General features: G+C 39.8%; 2 protein-coding genes and 1 long non-coding RNA gene across 3 annotated transcripts; all 3 read left to right on the top strand.

Annotated features, from left to right (window-relative positions):
• Nucleotides 1-2,875: 2,875 nt before the first annotated feature.
• Nucleotides 2,876-9,635, top strand: LOC308089086 (H-2 class II histocompatibility antigen, E-S beta chain-like; the record flags this gene model as incomplete). The annotated part of the gene is made up of 6 exons (XM_080433658.1): nucleotides 2,876-2,998; nucleotides 3,796-3,879; nucleotides 4,296-4,550; nucleotides 7,059-7,331; nucleotides 9,132-9,351; nucleotides 9,554-9,635. The coding sequence occupies exons 2-6, from the start codon at nucleotides 3,813-3,815 to the stop codon at nucleotides 9,633-9,635; spliced, it is 897 nt and encodes a 298-aa protein (XP_080289784.1). The 5' UTR covers nucleotides 2,876-2,998; nucleotides 3,796-3,812.
• Nucleotides 9,636-10,652: 1,017 nt separating this feature from the next.
• LOC308087962 lies at nucleotides 10,653-14,409 on the top strand. Its single transcript, XR_013933393.1, has 3 exons — nucleotides 10,653-10,767; nucleotides 11,391-11,447; nucleotides 12,201-14,409. It is a non-coding gene; the product is annotated as an uncharacterized lncRNA (long non-coding RNA).
• A 3,149-nt stretch (nucleotides 14,410-17,558) lies between these two features.
• LOC308088335 (putative phospholipid-transporting ATPase IM) lies at nucleotides 17,559-20,480 on the top strand. Its single transcript, XM_080432742.1, has 3 exons — nucleotides 17,559-17,690; nucleotides 18,230-18,360; nucleotides 20,109-20,480. The coding sequence occupies exons 1-3, from the start codon at nucleotides 17,564-17,566 to the stop codon at nucleotides 20,430-20,432; spliced, it is 582 nt and encodes a 193-aa protein (XP_080288868.1). The 5' UTR covers nucleotides 17,559-17,563; the 3' UTR covers nucleotides 20,433-20,480.
• The last annotated feature ends 1,881 nt before the right edge of the window (nucleotides 20,481-22,361 follow it).

The following is a 22,361-nucleotide window of genomic DNA, read 5'->3' as shown; positions in this document are numbered from 1 at the left end:
TACATATGTGCAGAGTAGACCAGTGGAGTGCTCCAGCATTTTATTTGGGTTTTCTCTTCTGAAGTGATCAGATATTTTAATTTCTGATTCAAGTTGTCCCCCTTTCTTTCCTTCTTTCTTTCTTTCTTTCTTTCTTTCTTTCTTTCTTTCCATCTTTCTTTCTTGTGTTTCTCTTCAACAGAATCAGAATCATCGTTATTGTCACATCACAGGTTAAAGGTCTAAAGAACTGGATGAAATTATTTTTAGTGCAGCTCCATCGTTTTAGTTATTTTCAGAAAGAGAAAGAAAAGAAGACGGGGGAGGGGCAAGGAGAGAATAAAAGATGAATTAAACAAAGATATTTACATTCAGTATGTATATGAGGTTAGACATAAGGTGCATAAGGTACAATATGTACATGAGGAGACATAAGGTGCATAAGGTACAGTATGTACATGACGCTAGACATAAGGTGCATAAGGTACACTATGTACATGAGGAGACATAAGGTGCTTAAGGTACAGTATGTAAATGAGGAAACAAGGTGCATACGGTACAGTATGTACATGAGGTTAGACATAGGTGCATAAGGTACAGTATGTACATGAGGAGACATAAGGTGCGTAAGCAGCTATATACTGTTCACAATATGTGCAATAATCCAGACTGTCGTCTTCTTGGAAACAGATGATGTAACATCATATCTTTAATCTGATTGGCTGATTCTTCTGAACTAAAGAACGAGTCCTCCTTCATTCCCTTTCAGACACCAGAACTTCTCTTTCAGTAAACATCTGTTTATTCTGATCTGTTTATTCCCATCTATTTAATTCATTAATTAACCCATTAAGACCGGGACGCATCCATGTCATTTTTACATTTCTTTGGCTAAATTGTAAATGGTAAATGGTAAATGGTGCATTTATAAAGCTCTTTTATCCAAAGCGCTTTACATAGATTGTGCATTACATTCACACACACATTCATACAGCGATAGAGGAGGAAACCATGCAAGGCACCAACCTGCTCATCAGGAGCAATTATGGGTTCAGTGTCTTGCTCAAGGACACTTTGACACTAACTCTGGGGGAGCCCGGGATCAAACTGGGAACCTCACGGTTCCCATCTGGCCACTCTACCCCTGAGCCACTGCCGCTACTCAAAAATAGCAGATCTACAAGCTCATAGCGGGAGCTTGTAGATCTGCTATTTTAGAAGAATTGTGAAAATGTGTGCAAATCTTTTAAAGCAAACATTTTTAACTCAAATCTTTGCTTCTAGGGGGTCCCTTGAAAAACATATTTTGGGATGGGGGTCCGCGGCCAAATACATATAATTTTGGGGGCCCTTGACATGAAAAAAGAACCTGATATAATAGCCTATACATAAGTTTTTTCAAAAGAACTGTTAAGATTTAGAAGACATTTGTAGAATCCCCAGAATAACCCCTAAAAAAGATTTGAGTTACACATTTTTGCTTTAAGAACAAGATTTGCAAAACATTTCATGGTTTAAAAAAATAAATAGCAGATCTCGAGTGCCGCGCTATGAGCTTGTATATCTGCTATTTTTTGAATAGCCAAAGACATCTGAAAATGACACAGATGCGTTCCCGGTCTTAATGGGTTATTTCGACCAGTGGTTCTCAAACCTTTTCGTGCCAAGGACCCCCAAATTGATATGTATGTGGCCGCGGACCCCCATCTCAAAATATGTTGTGCCAGGGACCCCCAGAAGCAAAGATTTGAATTACGAATGTTCGCTTAAAAAAATGTATATTCAAAGATTTGCACAAATGTTCACAATTTCAAACAAAATAGATCAAAAAGCTCATAGCGCGGCACTCGGTAAAGATCTCTCCCAATAATTCTGATTGGCTGTTGAGTGAATCAGGAAGTGAAATACAAGTTCGGGGAGTTTCCAGTGAGAAGCTTCAACCACACACACACACACACACACACACACACACACACACACACACACACACACACACACACACACACACACACACACACACACACACACACACACACACACACACACACACACACACACACACACACACACACACACACGATTTTAGCCTCTGTCAGTAGGGGGGGGGGCAAAAGCTATGGAACTCTGACTGGTATTATTTTACACTATGGAATTGGAAATAATAGACCATATTCACCTGGTGGCCATTTTTGCATTTTGCATTGAATAAACAGGGTGGTAACGGGGTGGCATTTCATTAACTTAATAGCAAAATGGCCGCCGTGTGAATATGGTCTTCAGAGACCAAACCCCCTTGTCACCCTGCATAATAATACATATGTACAGAGTAGACCAGTGGAGTGCTCCAGCATTTTATTTGGGTTTTCTCTTCTGAAGTGACCAGATATTTTACTTTCTGATTCAAGTTGTCCCCCTTTCTTTCTTTCTATCTTTCTTTCTTTCTTTCTTTCTTTCTTTCTTTCTTTCTTGTGTTTCTCTTCAACAGAATCAGAATCATCTTTGTTGTCACATCACAGGTTAAAGGTGTAAAGAAGTGGGTGAAATTATTTTTTGTACAGCTCCATCGTTTTAGTTATTTTCAGAAAGAGAAAGAAAATAAGATGGGGGAGGGGCAAGGAGAGAAAAAATATGAATTAAACAAAGATATTTACATACAGTATGTACATGAGGTTAGATATAAGGTGCATAAGGTACAGTAAGTACATGAGGAGAAATAAGGTGCATAAGCAGCAGCTATACTGTACATGATATGTGCAATAATCCAGACTGTCCTCTTTCCAGAAACAGATGATGTAACATCATATCTTTAATCTGATTGGCTGATTCTTCTGAACTAAAGAACGAGTCCTCCTTCATTCTCTTTCAGACTCCAGAACTTCTCTTTCAGTAAACATCTGTTTATTCTGATCTGTTTATTCCCATCTATTAAATTCAGTTCAGTTTTGATCAGTGATGATAAAGATTACAGCCACCCTCCTCATCCACTCCTCTGTACTTCATGTCAAAGCGATCCCAGGAAGTAAGTACATTATATTTATGTTATTATATAATATATACATGTATATACTGTTATAAACCAAATATGAACGATGCACAATACAAACAAATGACACACACACACACACACACACACACACACACACACACACACACACACACACACACACACACACACACACACACACACACACACACACACACACACACACACACACACACACACACACGAGGAGACATAAGGTGCTTAAGGTACAGTATGTAAATGAGGAAACATAAGGTGCATAAGGTACAGTATGTACATGAGGTTAGACATAGGTGCATAAGGTACAGCATGTACATGAGGAGACATAAGGTGCGTAAGCAGCTATATACTGTTCACAATATGTGCAATAATCCAGACTGTCGTCTTCTTGGAAACAGATGATGTAACATCATATCTTTAATCTGATTGGCTGATTCTTCTAAACTACAGAACGAGTCCTCCTTCATTCTCTTTCAGACTCCAGAACTTCTCCTTCAGTAAACATCTGTTTATTCTCCTCTGTTTATTCTGATCTGTTTATTCTCATCTGTTTATTCTCATCTGTTTATTCTCATCTGTTTATTCTGTTATTCTCATCTGTTTATTCTCATCTGTTTATTCTCATCTGGTTATTCTGATCTGTTTATTCTCATCTGTTTATTCTCATCTGTTTATTCTCATCTGTTTATTCTGTTATTCTCATCTGTTTATTATCATCTGTTTATTATCATCTGTTTATTCTGTTATTCTCATCTGTTTATTCTCATCTGTTTATTCTCATCTATTAAATTCAGTTCAGTTTTGATAAGTGATGATGAAGATTACAGCCACCCTCCTCATCCTCTCCTCTGTACTTCATGTCAAAGCGATCCCAGGAAGTAAGTACATAATATTTATGTTATTATATAATATACATTTATATCTACTGTTATCATATAAAAACAAATATGAACAATGCACAATATAAACAAATGACACACGCGCGCACACACACACACACACACACACACACACACACACACACACACACACACACACACACACACACACACACACACACACACACACACACACACACACACACACACACACACACACACACACACCTCTTACTGCCTGCATATACAGTATTGGATCTTGAATGATGGTCCAAATACATAAACAGATGTTAGGAACTGTTGTTGTGACAAACACTTCTTCCACCACTGCAAACATGATTGTTTATGATTATGTGTTATTGTCACTGTGAAGACGTTTGTTGTTGAATTTAATTTCATCTTTGTTTTATTTCCAGTGTTCCATGAGGACATTAATGTCGTTGGCTGTTCAGACACAGTTAAAGACCCATATAAAGAGTTCATGTATGCACTGGATGGTGAAGTGATGGGGTACGCAGACTTCAACAAAGGGAAGGTGGTGTACCCTCAGCCTCCGTTTGTAGATCATATAACCTGGACAGCAGCTTATGAAGCAGCTTTGAATCAGCAGGCGCTCTGCAAACTCAACCTGGACACCATTCGCACTGCCTTGAAGAAACCACCAGTGAAAGGTACATGAATACTATGAACACAATAGTTATTAACTAAAACGGTTGAATATATCTAACATTAATGAAAATGTTTAAACATTTATATTAAGCATTTATGGTGAAATATTTTCTAAATAATATGTATTTCTAGTAAACATGAATATGTGCTCAAGGTGCTTTATTATATATATATATATATATATATATATTGTTACAAATCTATGCATTCTGTACAACCTGAGCTGTTGGTGAGGTGTAGATGGTACAACTTGGTGTGACTGTGATACACTATATACGTAGTATACTGTGCAGATTTTTTTTTTAAATAGCGTATACCATCCAAAAACCATCTGAGGAAGCGTATCCAGTGTTGACTTGCTGAATCTATCTCTGGTGGGACACTATTTTAAAGACGTCACGCGCACGTGGCTTAACACCTACACTACAGGTCACACAATGGACAATTGATATGCATCTAGGCTCATTCCTATGATAATTCACCTGGTGTGACACCCGGCAGTCGGCAGCCTTTGTTGAGGTGTGAACTTAAAGGTTGTTTTAATCGATGCATGTGCGTGTGCGTGCTCCTGCTCAAAAGACTGGTGGGACGGCGTGTTACCGCGGCCCATGACCAATGACCACCGAGCATATCTGATATATTTTCATTTATTTATTTGGATTTTCAATTAAAAGACAATCATGTGAAAATCCAAGATAATACGATTATACAACAGTTACCATCAAAATGTTCCTGTGATTCATGAATTAAATTACAGAGGTGAGTAACTAAGTACATGTACTCAAGTACTGTACTTGAGTACAATTTTGAGGCATTTGTACTTTACTCGAGTATTTCCAATTTCCAAATCCATTATTTGAAAACTTTAGTTACTTTGTAGATTTTGATTATCATTACAAAACATAGAGTAACCACTTCAGCCCTATGGGCCATTTGAAAAGCCGATCTACAAGCTCACAATGCGTCACTAATCACGATTTGATGCATTGTGAGCTTGTAGATCTGCTATTTTCAAAAGATGTGTATACATTTCAAAACTTGAAATGGGAAATTTTGTATAATGAGTATTTTTACTTTTAGTACTTTTACAAGTACATTTTGAATTCCGGACTTTTAATTGTAACAATGTATTTCTCTATATTACAATTTTTGATACTTTTACTTAAGTAAAATATTTGAGTACTTTTTCCACCACTGAAGGATGGTAGAGTGTGTTGTTAATGTTATGTTATGTTTGTTTAATTTATTGATTATACAAAAAAAGCTCATAGCGCTATGAGCTTGTAGATCTGCTGTTGGCTGGGGTGGGCGTCGCTTATCACCTTGGGGGGTTGGTTTGAAGCTGTGGGTGTGGCCTATCACTGGGGGGGGGGGGGTTAAAATATTTATCCTATCTCAACTGGTTGGGACCCCCCAAAACAATCCTATTTGAACTGCAGACCCCCCAAAATAATCCTCTTTGAACTGGGGACCCCCCAAAATTGTCATATTTGAACTGGGGACTCCCCCAAAATAATCTTATTTGAACTGGGGACCTCCCCAAAGAATCATATTTGTGCGAGCTTGTAGATCGGTTATTTTCACAACGTTTGTCTCTTTCTTTTGTATTTGACAATTTGGCCAATTTGCTATTAAAAAGGTCTTAAAAGTCATTAAATTGTCACTTTATAAATGTGCAGATACCCTGTATCCACTTATACTGTATGTTGGTTTGTTTACTGTTGAGTGAGAAAACAATGTTACCTATTAAGCTAATCATCTGGGGACCCCCAGAAGTCAATGCACTCATTCAATTATTTGAATTGAATGATGATTTATTTGATACATTTGGAGTTTATATAAAATATTGCAATTTAATTTCAAAAGCAACAGTTTAGTGTTTTCGTTTAGGTTTGCAATGCAGTCTTTAATTACAGTATAAATAATGACCTTTATTTGTTTAATATAACTCAGCTGATTGTTATAATGATTGACCTGGTATCCTATAGTTTCTTTGAGGCTCTACATTGTTCTCTCTACTCTCTACTTATGTGACTATTTATCTTGTTTGCTGACTAGAGTCAGTGGTGGGAATAGTACTCAAATGTTTTACTTAAGTAAAAGTATCAATGCTGCAATCTAGAAGTACTCTGTTACAAGTAAAAGTCAGGAATTCAAAATTGACGTGAGTAAAAGTACCAAAAGTAAAAGTACTAAAATGTTTGAAAATAGCAGATCTACAAGCTCGTAGCGCGGCACTCGGTGCCGCACTATGAGCTTGTAGATCTGCTATTTTCAAATAGCCTAGGTATAAAAAGAAGGGGTTATCTTGGATATACATGATGGGGTCTGACAGACAGACAGACAGACAGACAGACAGACAGACAGACAGACAGAGTCCTTGTTTACTTTGTAATTGTATTTAAGCTACTCAGATTTAGCCGATAGGGGGCTGTTATAGCCTAGTGTTGATATTATACAGATGATAATAAAACTGAACATTAATAACATTTTTAATTGTCTATTTCCAGATGGATATGTGTTCTATCTGGCTGCCCGCTGTGTGTTTAACTCCAGTGAGCTGAAGGACATACAGTTCATACTGTCATATCATTTCGATGGTGATGAGTTCCTCAGGTGGGACAGTAGAGTAGATCAGTGGGTTGGATACACTGAGCTTGGTGTGAAGAACGCAGAGCGCTGGAATAAAGATCCTACAGAACTGGCTTTTAGGAGATCACAACGAGAGGCATCCTGCAAACACAACATTGAGATCTACTACTCCTCTGTTCTGAACAAGAGAGGTGAGCTGATCTCAGAGCAGCACTCAACACTCATCACCTCATAAACTATAACATGAAATCACATGATTCTATTCAGAGATGATTAATGGTGTTAATATTATATACTATTAATATACTATAATATAATATTATAATACTGATAATGATTATAAAACATTACTTAATCTGCTGAGAAACATTTCAGATCCTCTTTAACACTTAAAGGAGTAGTTCACCCCAAAAATGACTTATTTTCTATCAATCACACCCCATGAAGCCTTGAATTCATGGAGATTGTTTAGTTTTTGTCTCATTCCTGAGACAATAATTTGATTACCGGCGGAAAGATGCTAATGTATCCGGTAGGAGACTCAAAGAGTCTCCTACCGGAGAAACCGCCGGTCATCAAATATTGTCTCAGGAATGAGACAAAAACTTAAAAATCTCCATGAATTCAATGCTTCATGGGGTGTAATTGATAGAAAATAAGTAATTTTTGGGGTGAACTACTCCTTTAAGCCTGATTCATACTCTATCCTAACACGCTGTCAGTGGAAATAGCAGATACAAGCTCACAACATGTGGTGTCACCATCGTACACCGAGTATAAATGAAACATATAGATCTATTTCTGAGAGTTTTCACCCAAACATAATGACCTGCCTAAAACAGAGACACCGGGATTAATGTTTGAAATTAACTTTAAAAAGAAGGCTAAAACACACCTCTATACACTTCATTTCACCACCTGATTTTATACTTTAATTATTGTCTTTACTAGTTTGTTTTGTATGTTTTTAATCACTTTAGTAATATTCTACAGGATTATGTGTATCGTTGTGTTTGTTTCTACTCTAGTTCATTTGAACTATTTTCATTAAATGGTTTATTGTTGTTTATGTAAAGCACTGTGTAACTATGAATTATTTAATATGTTTAAATTACATTATATAAATGAATTCTACTTTGTAGAAAACTGTAGACTATTGTAGAATCTACAGTACGCTATGAAATGTTATTATCTGGTGCCATCTGGTGGCCAAACATTGACACTTACAATTGCAATGTAGGCATTTATCAGACGCTCTTAATCCAGAGTGATTTACAGTAAGAAAGGAAAACACAAGGTAATACATCAAATACATAGAAATAGTAATCTAGGATCATAGGTAAACCAAGAACCTATCATCAGTCTAAACAGTATAATATCAAACAAAAATACCTTTGCATAAGCCTGCAAGGTCATCAAGGCTAGGTCTAGTGCTACAGTCTTCAGATTATGGTGGTAGATCGGGAGTGAGTCTGCAGCTCTAACTGCAATGGGGAGTTTGTTCCACCATTTGGGAGCCAGAAGGGAGAAGAGTCTAAGACGTGTGGAGTGTTTCTAAGGTGTTTTAGAGAAGGGGGAAGAGTCTTGCACATGTGGAGCGTTGTCCAGGGTGTTTTAGAGAAGGGTGAAGAGTCTAGGACGTGTGGAGCGTTGTCCAGGGTGTTTTAGAGAAGATTCAGAGTGAGCTGGAGGGGTTTTAGGGTTGGATCAGGCTTGAAGATATGGGGGTGTCATACCTTTGGTTGCTTTGTAGACCAACATCAGTGTTTTGTACTCTGTGAGGGCAGCAACTGGGAGCCAATGGAGGGAGAGGAGAACGGGGGAGAGCCGGGAAACGTGAACATTTTGGCTGGTTGAAGACCAAGTGTGTTGCGGCTTTCTGGATAATTTGGACCTCATTTGGATCATATACAATTGTTAATGATAATGACATATCCCTATGACTGGTATATACAAATAATCATAATGATAATCATCATCATCTTTTTTAGGAGTGGAGCCCAAAGTGAGACTGAAGTCAGAGACTCCCCCTCGTCGTGGTGAACACACTCACATGCTGAGGTGCAGCAGCTACGACTTCTATCCTAAAGTGATCCTGGTGACCTGGTGGATAGGTCAAGAACCTTTGACCTCTGGTCTCTCCTCTACTGATGAGCTGTCTGATGGAGACTGGTACTACCAGTACCACTCCTACCTGGAGTACACACCCAGGTACACACCTAACAGACACCTATACATAGAAATACACAACTAATAGACACCTCTACTGGTACTACCAGTGTGTGTGTGTGTGTGTGTGTGTGTGTGTGTGTGTGTGTGTGTGTGTGTGTGTGTGTGTGTGTGTGTGTGTGTGTGTGTGTGTGTGTGTGTGTGTGTGTGTGTGTGTGTGTGTGTGTGTGTGTTTGTATTACAGATCAGGAGAGAAGATCACATGCATGGTGGAACATCCCAGCCTGACCGCGCCTATCAAGATGGACTGGGGTCAGTTACTGTAATCTAGTGTAGGCTAATCTACTGTCAAAATAGCAGATATAAAAGCTTGTAGATCTGCTATTTTTTTTTTATTGCGAACATTTGTGCAAATCTTTGAATACATATATTTTTTAAGCAAACATTTGTAACTGTCAAATGTCTCTCAACATATTTCTTAATTTTTCTGAAAAAACATTTTCTTGTCAAGGACCCCCAAATTGATATGTTTTTGGCCGCTGATCCCCATCAAAATATGTTGTTCCAGGTACCCCCCCAGAAGAAAATGTTTGAGTTAAAAATGTTGTTTAAAAAAATACATTTATAAATTATATTCAAACATTTGCGCAAATGTTCAAGATTTTTCAAAAATAGCAGATCTACAAGCTCATAGCGCGGCACTCGGTGTCGCGCTATGAGCTTATTGATTTGATAAAAGCAGTTTAAAGACCAGATTGATTTGATAAAAGCTGATAAAATACCAGATTGATTTGATAAAGACAGATCAAAGAGTCATCATGGTTTCATCAATGTGAAAACAAGACAGTTTTCTAAGACAGAACAAGCGCTGATGTTCTTTTTTACAAACTGCCTCACAGTTCTGAGTCTATGACTCTGTCCCAAGATACTTATTGCACATTCCACAGCCTGGTTTATAATCATCATAGTAAAAGGTTGATTCATGTTTTCTAAAATCTATCATCATATCCTTTGTTTTGGATGTATTTAGCTCTAAGAAGGACATGTCACATCAGGTGACAAACTCCTCATAGACTGGACCAATAGGGTTGGACTCATTATTCCTGAACAGACTCACAATGACTGTGTCGTCTGTTTATTGTGTTTGGTTGTTGTAGCTTATTGTCAGATGACTCCATGTCAGAGTCTGTTAAGAACAAGATGTTTTAATCTACTGTAATAATATGATATGATATGATATGATATGATATGATATGATATGATATGATATGATATGATATGATATGATATGATATGATATGATATGATATGATATGATATATGATATAATGTTTGTATTATCAGATGACTCCATGCCAGAGTCAGTGAAGAACAAGGTGGCCATGGGAGCATCAGGTCTGGTTCTGGGTCTGGTCTTGTTCCTGTCTGGATTCATCTACTTCCAGTGGAAGAAACGAGGTGATTAGCATGTTTAATTAACATGTTTAATTAACATGTTTAAATAACATGTTTCATTAATTATTATATTAACAGTGGAAGAAATGAGGTCAGATCAACAGAGGAAATCATGACATGTGGAACCCTCACAGAAATGCAAACAAACAAACAAACAAACAAACAAACAAACAAACAAACAAACATGTAAAGCCACAACCTAAACTGGTTTATATTGGTTTAGAACCTTAACCGGTTTAGACCAGTTTAGACATTACATTACATTACAGTCATTTAGCAGACACTTTTATCCAAAGCGACTTACAATAAGTGCATTCAACATAGGTACGGAACAACGCTACTAATCACCAGAAGTCTTAAGTACATTTAAGTGCATTCTCTAGACGACCTAGAGGTCAAAGTGTGTTCTATGTTGTCACATTTAGCTTTAATACATCAGTGTTACATTTAGTCCTAAATAAGAGTCAAATATTCACATTAGTTCTGATGACAGAACCTTAATGTTGTTGTGTTATTATGTTATTGTGTTGTGTACATTTATGCATTTGATGGAGTAATACACACAATACAGTACATAGGATTCATGTGTGTCATGTGTATTTCTGTCTCTCTTCTTATTCTATCAGGTCGTATTCTGGTGCCGACAACCAATGAGGATCTTTAGACTCCTCCCACACACCCAGGTTCACTTCCTCTTTCTTTTTACTGAACTTTTTTTTTTTTTTTTTTTATGTATAAAAGTGTATAAAACTAAGAAAGACACACAAAACAACATGCTTGTTTAAGAAGTGAAACAACTAGCCTGGTAAACCATCCCGGTCGCGTGAATTCACATTATCATGTGTCTTCTGCTTAATTTTTTTATGATAATGAATCTAAAAATCACATTTAATAATCAAATGATTTGTTGTATCACTGATGACAATGTGATCAGATGGGGGGGGGGGGGGTCCTCTTGGTTGAACACAACATTTCAGTGAACTGTACCCAATGATTCAGTACATTTAAAACACTGATCCTTCCATCACTAGCAGGATCAAAGACAGAACCTTGTCGTCCAAAGGAGAGTGTTCTACCAACTGAGCTGCCCTTCCTACTAAGATACACTATTGACAAATAATTGGTCAAATGCTGTTTGAATGGACTGAGATGTTTCTACTTTGATGGTTACTGTAGTTGCATGGAGGGTGCTGGGAGGTTAGGTTTTCAAGTAGTTTATTAATAACTTGTTCATGATCTATTATCCATTTATAGCATAGTTTTAAATCATTAAATCATTAACCATTAACAAACATTTAACGTAATTAAAGTTATTAATGACATATTAATAATAATTTGGGAATGATTCATTTACTATTATAAGGGAAGGTTATTCTGTTAACATGGTCATACAGTTAATACATTCAGATTCTTATTGTTTTTTTGTCTTTTCACAGAACACCTGGGTGTGTTTTCAGAGAAGCAGAGAGTCATCGCTGCTCCCTGGTCGAGAGAGGAGGAAATACATGTGTGTCCATTCAGCTTTTAAATAGTCATAACAGCAGCACGATGATGACATCATCAACCTTTTTCACTAATGTGTCCTTTAAACAATTGAAAATGCTAAATGGCTAGCCAAGGCTAACGATAATTACTTTCTTTTCCCGGTGTTTCGCAAAGGTTGATGTGGTTTTGAGGTGAGATTAAGGTTAAGGTTAAGTTTATAGGCATAGTTTCTGTGAGGTTAAAGGTCAGGGTTTAGGCGCCACCTGGGCGCCACACCAAAGGAAGAGGGAGTCCCAATTAGTGTGGGCGGTTCATCAAATTACTTTGTACAGTTTCTGTTGTCAGAAAACACAAACATAATATTTCAGTTCTACACTATATTGAAACATTAAATAAATGATCACAAACACAATCAGAGTTTTTCATAACATTAATATTAATATCCATCTGAATGGAAGTCAGTCAACCAGGTTTGTGAAAAAGGTTATATTTTTTATATTATTGACCATAAGTCATTTATTATGTAATCATTTTTAATGTGTGATAATGAATGTGTTACGATCATCATGACATCACTGTTTCCCTGTGATGGGTGGACCTGATCCTCTACGGCAGTAGAAGATAAAAAAAAATAGCAAAATCTACAAGCTCATGAGCGCTGCCGCGCTATGAGCTTTTATATCTGCTATTTTTGAATAGCCAAAGCTAAGTGTTTCAATGATTGTGATGCTATGTCAACTAATTTAGCTGGGGACCCCCTGGTACCCCTCCAAGGACCACTGGTGGTCCCCGGACCACTGGTTGAGAACCACTGCTCTAGGGTGGTCTGGGGTGATGGGTGGACCTGGTCCTCTAGGGCGGTCTGAGGTGATGGGTGGACCTAGACACCTCTAGGGTGGTCTGAGGTGATGGGTGGACCTAGGCCCTCTAGGGTGGTCTGAGGTGATGGGTGGACCTAAACCCTCTAGGGTGGTCTGAGGTGATGGGTGGACCTAGACACCTCTAGGGTGGTCTGAGGTGATGGGTGGACCTAGGCCCTCTAGGGTGGTCTGAGGTGATGGGTGGACCTAAACCCTCTAGGGTGGTCTGAGATGATGGGTGGACCTGGTCCTCTAGGGTGGTCTGAGGTGACAATGGTGGACTGCCACAGTGTATGACATTAATGTGAAACACTGATGACATGCAATCATTTATATTAAGTAATGAGTTATATGTAATCATTCATATGAGCAGGGGAGCAGATCTCATTACAACTTGGGGTGGGGGGGCACAAACAAGGAACATTCTCATCAATAATATCACCAACACAGAGTTCAGTTCTTATTTTTGGATCCTGATTTGACTAATGATCAATACATCCAGTAATCAATACCTTCCGTTTATAATCAATATCTACTGTAAATTATTGATATCTAAAATGCTTAGAAAACTGGACAGGGCTTCCTGTCAGTTCATAAATAATAATGAATTACTCAGCACTAATTGAAGGACACATGGTGTGTGTCCTATATGTATAAACTTCAATTTATAACATGATCCATACATTCAGTCTATCCTGTCCCATCGTCCCATGAGGTTTTACTTATTAATTGTAATTACGTTAATTAGGAGAATGAGCGCTCAGGGTGTGACAGTGACATGATGAGAGTCAACAATAACAGAAAGGTCGTGCAAACTTTACTAAAGTAAAGAACAAAATATGTGCCTAATTCTGACAGTTTAGATATTCCTTGGTCAGTATTATTTATATTTCCGTTTTTCAGCTCCACTGTTGTGTTTCTATCCGTTCATATTGGCTGAACTTCACTCATTGAACTAGTTAACAGCTCTGTGGACAAGTGATGAAGATGATGATGTTGATGATGATGATGATGATGATGAAGCTTGTGGATTCTTTATTTGGCAGTAGTTGTTGATCAGAACACACGGGTGGCAAAAGCTAACCCTTCAAAAAGTATTGTGTTTACTGTATGGGAGAATGATTTCAAAAGTGTAATCACTTTCTTATAAATATATATTTTAAATTATATCATTTATTTCTAAATATTTTATTGGAGGAACATGTCAGACATGTCCCCTCCTTCCCCCCTGGGATCTGCAGCCCCTGATCATGAATGGTTTGAAGTTCAGATGTTAGATTTTGCCTTTAATTTGCTTGGTTTGAATGGAATGTCACAATATCAATAAAGGAATGAGAAAACATAATTGTGCCTCATGTTCTCCCTTTAACAGTCTGCGCAACCAATTGGTAGAGTCTCTAAGTCTCATTGAAAACATTGCTGAACTTAACTCAACCTGATTGAGCCCTTTCTACCATTTGGTTGAGGTATGTTATGGCAAAAAAAAAGGTCCTAGTAGAGCGGAATAGCAATACGATTGTGCACTTTTTGTAAGAAGGCTGAAACTTTCAGCATAATTAGTAAATAATATAACATACATTTTCAGAAGGGGAGGGAAGTCAAATTTGACCTCTGAGGGGTCAAATCCAAGATGGTCTCCCGTTTACAGGGTCTGAATGTCTAAATACTTAAAAAAAACATTCAAGGCGTTCTTTCCAACTAAGTTGGGGTTGCCCATTCATTTGATGATACTTTGGAGATTGCTAGAACCCAAGGACATACATTAAATCAAAGTCGAGGTCAAATGACATAGTAATAAGTTTATTTTAGCTTGGACACTGGGTTATACTGCAATATAGTGAAACTGTTCTTCCATTTTGTGACAATGTGAATAATACAAAACAAATAAACAGAATAAACCCATGGTGGTAGTCTATATTAATAAATGAATAGTAAATGACTCAAGGTTCAAGGCAGAAAGATACAGGTACAGAAAGAGAAAAACAAGACAAAAAAACAACAACTTAACAGTCTCCAGAACAGAGGCACAGTGCAGTACATTTGAGTGCAGCTTTGGCACACTTGCATCGTCCAGTACACCCTTTGGTGCAGCGACAGCGGATTAATTCATGCCACGATTTGGATGCTTCAGAGAGAGTGGTCCAAAATGGTTGCCACCCAGTTGTTTCTTTTGTCCAGCCCCATTCAGATGGCTCTGGCATCTCTGGTTCCAGTACCAATGCCTGGTTCCAACAGTTTGCCTGGTCGCAAGTGCGCTTGATGTGTTGCTTGAGTGCTGCCTGGGTTGGAAGAATGCTCTCTAGTGTTCTTGACTTCTCTGTGAAGAGCTGTTTCCTGGCATCATTCACTTCCGTGCACTCACTGGTTCGGTCATACATGAGCACCACAAATCGCTCTAGCAGGAACATTGATCCTTCACTGACCTCACTTGGCATGTGTAGGAGTTCACTGAAAGCCTCATTCACCTCTGGGAATGACTTCCAAGTTTCCCAGTCTGTCTTCTTTCCTCTGCCAGCGAACGCAGATACAGTGTCACACCCGGTGAAAGCGTGAAATACTGGGAGAGTCAGACGCTGTGTTGGAGTCATTGTGGCAACCATTTCATAAACAGCTATGTACCGAAAGCTTGATCCAACATCAAAGGCAACCCATAGCTTATCAGGACCTATCTTACTGAATGAAGCCACAGCCAGTACTACCACATCAGTATCAACCGTACGTATGGTCACCTTCTTACACCCCTTTTGCACAGCATCTGCCACATGCAGAAGCAGACGAGTGTCAGCCTCCTCTTGCGAACATGGGGCAAGGCAGGCCAAGTTTGAATCAGCAGGAGAACAGAGGACTCCACTCGCATTGGTTGCATAAAGTTCCTTGCCCTCTGCTAGAGGAATGTCTTAGTGGACACTGTAATGGTTCATCTGTTACTTTTTGACAGAGGACACACATGTCCCAGTTAGTAGTAGTGGGTGGCTTGGATTGCTTGGATGTAAAGCACTGGGTAGGGTCGTTCAGGTTGTGACGCTTTGACATAGTTGCGATGAAATTGCCAGGAGACGACAGGAGAAGGGAATAACACCCGTTTGGACTGCAGTTTGCAGCTTGGGTGTCAGGATGTGTTACACTCAGGAACAAACTTATGAAGAAAAAAGCGTTGCCCACTCTGGCTCTTTATGTAGCGATTTAGTATTTGAGTAACGTTTCGTACTGTTGGCCTTCCTCAGAATCAACACATGGCAGTGTAAGAAACTCTGGTCTCTTATAGGCGACACCAATAATGACACACCTGATGGGGATCAGACAATCCTATGGCAGCCATGTTATTGGATTGAAAAGGCCCCTTGATTGCTCTCTACCGAACAAGCATGATTGTCACAGAATTGTCTAAACCCCATCAGGTGTGTCATTGTAGGTGTCACTTATATAATAGACCAGTGTCTGTTCCACTGCCATTTGTTGACTCTGAGGAAATCATTTTTTTTTTTGTGGGCACATTTTTACCTTGACCTCAACCTAAATGCATTTCCTTGAAATCTGGTGATCTCGAAAGTCTCACCCAAGGAAAAGGCATCCCCTATTTAGTTGGAAATGATACTTTAAACATTTTTCTACTGTGTTTGGTTCCAAACTTAAGTTGGACTAGCGGCCATTTTGGATTTGACCTCTCACGGTCCTCAGAGGTCAAATCTGACTTCCCTCCCCTTCTGAAAATTAATGTTATATTATTTACTAATTATGCTGAAAATTTCACGCTTCTTACAAAAAGTGCACGATTTGCTCAAAAACAGGAGTTAACCCTCTGTACTATCCACCAGATGTCACTGTTTCCCAGTCACATGGATTCTCAGGTATCCACTTTTTAGGAAGTGAAAATCGCTTGCTGACAGAGATCCGTTCTTTTGGGTAGTATAGGTTGACCTCTATAAGTAAGGTTTGGGATGGAATCACGTACATTATGTACATGTAGTCTCTGTTGGGTGGAAACCTCCAAAAAAGTTATTTTTCCGGATGCAAATTTAAAAATAGCAAGAGTAGCAGATCTACAAGCTCGAAACGCGTCGCTTCGAGCCGCGTTTCAAGCCGCGTTTCGAGCCCCGTTTCAAGCCGTGTTTCGAGCTTGTAAATCTGCTACTTTTGAGACTTTTGTGTGACGCAGTAGTTGCATTATCAAGTATAGGTTGTTAATGTACAAAAAAACACAAAAAGTTCGAATTTGGAGATAAGAGGTTTCTGCCCGACAGCAACGATGTGTACGTACATGCAGACAGACATCGCGGAAACATAATGCCTCCGGCCACGGCTGTCACGGTGGAAGCATAAAAAGACCATAGCAACAGTAATAAAATCAATGAAAACAAGTCTAATCCCGTCGATAGAAAGTTGTGCATGGTGAATAATGCTTATCCGTTTCGGTCCTGTCTCACCTCATCCTGGGCGTGTAGTTGGGTTTGGACATGGCGTACTGGACGGCGGTCAACACGTTCTTCGTGGTGGGCAGTCTGGCCATGTACTTCGCTGTCACCTTCACCATGTACAGCAATGGCATGTACCTCATCGTCCCCTCGTCCTTCCCCTTCATAGGTGAGTGAGGAGCTTTTACTCTATACTAACCACTAGCATCCCTATTTTGAAAATGGTTGCAAATAAATAAGAAAAAATATCAGCTATACTCACTATTTTCAAGTGACAGAAGTATAAAATATGACTGAAGTGCTGAAGGCAACTGGTGTATTTCTAATGTGCTGCATCTTCATGGAATCCATTTCCAAGAATTGCTGTACGTGCGTGTGGATTACTGACCTAGGCCATATTTGGGGACATAATTTCCCCCAAATATGGCCTATATTAGGAATGTTGTCTGAATGGGGACAATGTTGATGTACCCAAAGTTAAGGGTTAGATTTCGGGTTAAGTTTAGGAGATGTAAATGGTAAAAAACATAGGAGACGTAGAATGAATGTACTGTAAGTCAATGTAAATTTTCCAAAAGTCTGCTAAGTAAACTTGTGCGTATGTGTGTGTGCGCACGTGTTTGTGTGTGTGTGTGTGTGTGTGTGTGTGTGTGCGTGCGTGTGTGCGTGTGTGTATGTGTGCGTGCGTGTGTGCGTGCGTGCTTCCAGGTACAGCCAGGAACTCTCTGAACCAGCCCAACATGTGGCTGACCATCCTCCTGACCTCCATCCTGTGTATACTTCCTGTGGTCACCTACCGCTTCCTGTTGATCCAGCTCTGTCCCACCATCAACGACAAGGTGTGGCCTTTGGCCAATCACAGCATGGATACTTTATTTATTTATATAAATATTATATTATATTATTGTCTCCGCCAGGCCGAAGGCATGGCGAGAGAGTATGTTTTACCCCCTGTCCGTCCGTCCGTGTGTGTGTCCGTGTGTCCGTGTGTCCGTGTGTCCGTACGTCCGTCCGGCCGTCACCAGCTAATCTCCGGCACCGTTGGCCCGGTCGCTCCGAAACTGTGCACACACACTCCCTGGATGCCAATTCAGAACTTCTGCCCCAAATCTTTCACATGGGCCTGTTATAGCGCCACCAGGAGGCCGATTTGTGCAAAACCCATTTTTTTATATTACTCCTACAAATTGTATCCAAACGTCATGCAAATCAGTACACAGTATCTCTATAGTCATGTGATCAACATGGATTTGTCCGATTTCCCATATTCCATCCTCATTGCCTAAGGTTGGCTTCCAAAGTTTGCAGGATTGGTCCGTTTTGAACAAAAAGCCTCAAAGTATACACACAGCTTGCAATTTCCTTGAAATTTTACACGCACATTCCCACTAGGCCAAGGAAGAAATGCCAACCTTCTCACATTGGCCTGTTATAGCGCCACCAGCAGGTCTAATTAGCAAAACACATTTTTGGAACAAAATGCCTCAAATCATGAATGCAGAGTCAATGCAAGAATAAATGGCAAGGTTGGCACCCTTTTCACATTGGCCTATTATAGCGCCACCAGGAGGCCAGAATAACGTACCTGACCTGGCGGAGACCTGTGCTCCGAGGAGCACTTTTTCTAGTTATAATATCCATTTGTTAGAAAACGTGCGATTTACATGCAGACAGAGAGCACAGCAACAACCTGTTCAACATGAATAGACAGAAATGATTATTAAACTGACACTGTCAGGTAATACATACAGAAAGATGCAGTGCCACAGGCCTATTCGCCCTTAGATAATCATTTGGTATATTGTTGCTGTCGGGCAGAAACCTCCATATTTTAACTTTTTGTGTTTTTTTGTAAATGAATTTCAAAAGTTATACTGTTTTGGACGTAAGGTTTCCACCCGACAGAGACAATATCAGGTTTTAGTTTTAGTTTTCTTCCAATGTGTGGACACATTGACCATCTCATTAAGAATTCAAGGTTGGTACTTTAGGAGCGCCCAATTGTAGTCTCAGCACTTCTCTCGCTACACTACTCCTTTTGCCAAATGCAAATATCGATCAACTGTAAACCTCTCTTATTGCTGATATAATTGAATCCTTAGCTGCAACAAATAGATTTTTACACGCGTGGATTACATAGATCATCGAGAACTTCCACATTGTCTTGACTGTACATTTCCTGTTGTTGAGGTGCATTCACATAGGGTGCGACAACTATATTTGTTTGAGTGACGCAATTCAATATCATCACAGTAATATTATTGTGATGGGAGGTACATGGTCCATTTGGAACCACATCTGGTGGTCTAGAGCAGGGGTCCGGACCCATTTTTGGGTAGCGGACCCATTTTTATGGGTCCTGTATTTTTCTACAATTATTCTCAATTATTTTTTCTAAATATGAAAAAAAAAAAACATTCCATGAATGTAAAAACATAAGTAATGTGAACTCCTTAGACAAATTGAAATCAGAAAAAGTGCCAACATGGTGGCCCTGCATATATAAGAGAGGTTATTTTCTTTTACGAAAAGGGAGCGCTACAAATTGTATATTTACGCATATCTCGCATAACTCTCCACATTCCAGGTGATGTTCAAAGTCAGACAGGCCAAAGCCACGCCGCCTCCTCCGCCCCGACGCGCCCGCCTGCGTCGCACCAGCTCTCGGCGCTCCGGCTACGCCTTCTCGCACACGGGGGGCTACGGGAACCTGGTGACGTCGGCCCGCTACTTGCACCGCCCCGCCGCGGCCAGATCGTCGGGTTTCGGCCAGACGGGACGCACCACCATGGGCTTTAGTCCCATGGGACGCTCGGCTGGCTACAGCCCCACGGGACGCCCCCAGAACGCCAAGGTGCAGGACGTGGAGGTGACCTCGCTGCAGATGTATCGGACGACGGCGGACCTCTGAGGAGGTTTTTCTTTTTTTGCAGGGCCAGCGGAGAGGCGCTTGGGAGAAAGACAGGCCAGTCACATCATAAACAGTCAGATTTATGAAGACTTGTGATGTACTATATGCCTCTGCAATGATTGGCTGGCTTCAGGATTTTGGGACATCTTTACGGCCTTTTTCATGTCAGTCATACATTTGCCCAGTTTTTTGCATCAACTTTCCAAGGCGTTTCCCCTTTTTTCTACAAGAGTTCGTACTTCCCCGGCTGCAGCCGTTCGGCAGATATAATGAGCCACATTAGATACAGTAGCATTACATGAACTTGTGGGAACATGGCATTTAAGGCTTTGTGATCATGTGTTCGCGCACCGAAAATAGCCGTTCTACAAGCTCACAACGCGTCACAGCGCGACACGTTGCGAGCTTGGAGATCAGCTATATCCTGTGCGCAAACCAAGTATAACTTAGAATTGACAGGAGAGGCAGGAGCCTTTCATTGTTAATGCTAAACGGGACTTCTCGCGTGAAGAAGTTAGGACTACATACTGTACTTTCAACACATTGATTCATTCAGGGCACAGGTAAATAAAATACATTGAGGATTGAGGAAATTCTCTGCATGTAAACATAGCCACTGATTGGCCCAAGGGGGTCTGGACTGGAGGCGTGGCTTATATCATAAAAATGCCTGTAAGTTCCAGGCACAACGTTGGAACTTACAGGAGTTACGCAACACCATGAAGAACTAATTAAACAGGAAGAACTAATTAACTTTTCGCACGACTAGGCGTGGTGACAGACAGGTCTTTTTCATCTCATAAGAAGACCTGTAAGTTTACGCAACATCATGCAACTTTGTAATAAGATTGGTTATGGGGCAAGGCATAACTCATTTACTTGAACCACTTTACCTTATTATATACCATACTTTGTTCACCGGTGTCCCCCAGGGGCCTATACTAGGTCCCCCTCCTTTTTTCCCCCTCTACACCAAATGCCTTTGCTGAAAATGGCAAATCTGCAAGCTCACGGTCACAACGCGAGACTTCTGAACTTGTAGATCGCCTATTTTCGACCAATGTTCGCCTACTACGGCTAATGAACTTGAACAGTGATTGTCCATTGACAGTGGTGCTTCTCACAAAGCCTCACTTAACTTCTGAACAGCTTCATGTAAAACCTATTGGTCTAATCAATGAAACTGGGGGTGCTGGAGAGTTCATCACTGAACACTGAACAAATAGTGCTAACATCAGGAAACAGCACTAAACTATTAAAATGGTCCGTAACTATTCATTGCTATAACATTAATAACCACTCAAGTGTCTATTGTGAATGTATTACCTGAAAACCAAAGATGTGTGATGGTTCTTACTCTAATAAAAAACTAAACAAAATAGAACAGAAGCAATAGGTGAGCACAAAGTGGTGCCATTGATAGAAGGCATACTGTGGTTCTATACGGCATGGGTTCCCAAACTTTTCAGCCCGCGACCCCAAAATAAGGCGGCCATTGACTCGCGACCCCACCTAAACCTGGAGGTAATTTATGCACATAACCGTGCACGTTCGGTGCGCATTTGAAATGTATTAAAATGGTAAATTGTACTATTTGTAATCATTTTAGGTTGTATTTCATCCATTCTGTTGAATTTAAAATAAAATAAATAAAATAAAAAAAACGTTTTTTTTATTGTTTTTTTTTACTCAAAATAATTTCGCGACCCCACCGTCAGTCTCCCGCGTCCCCAAGTGGGGTCGCGACCCCAACTTTGGGAACCCCTGCTATACGGGAGAACATTTGGTATTAAAGCTGCAATGTGTAACTTTAATGTACTACCCAGGATTTGAACCTAGGTCTCCCGCACGAGAGACAAATCCTGCTGTTCTTCCAAGAAGGCATTCCAGGGGAGATACTGCACTTATGACCTTCAGGCAGCGCTACTT

Source organism: Gymnoscopelus braueri (genome assembly GCF_963280865.1).
Source record: "Gymnoscopelus braueri genome assembly, chromosome: 7".
Classification (NCBI taxonomy): Eukaryota; Metazoa; Chordata; class Actinopteri; order Myctophiformes; family Myctophidae; genus Gymnoscopelus; species Gymnoscopelus braueri.
The sequence above is the reverse complement of the archived record's forward strand: the minus strand, read 5'-3'. Positions and strand labels throughout refer to the sequence as shown.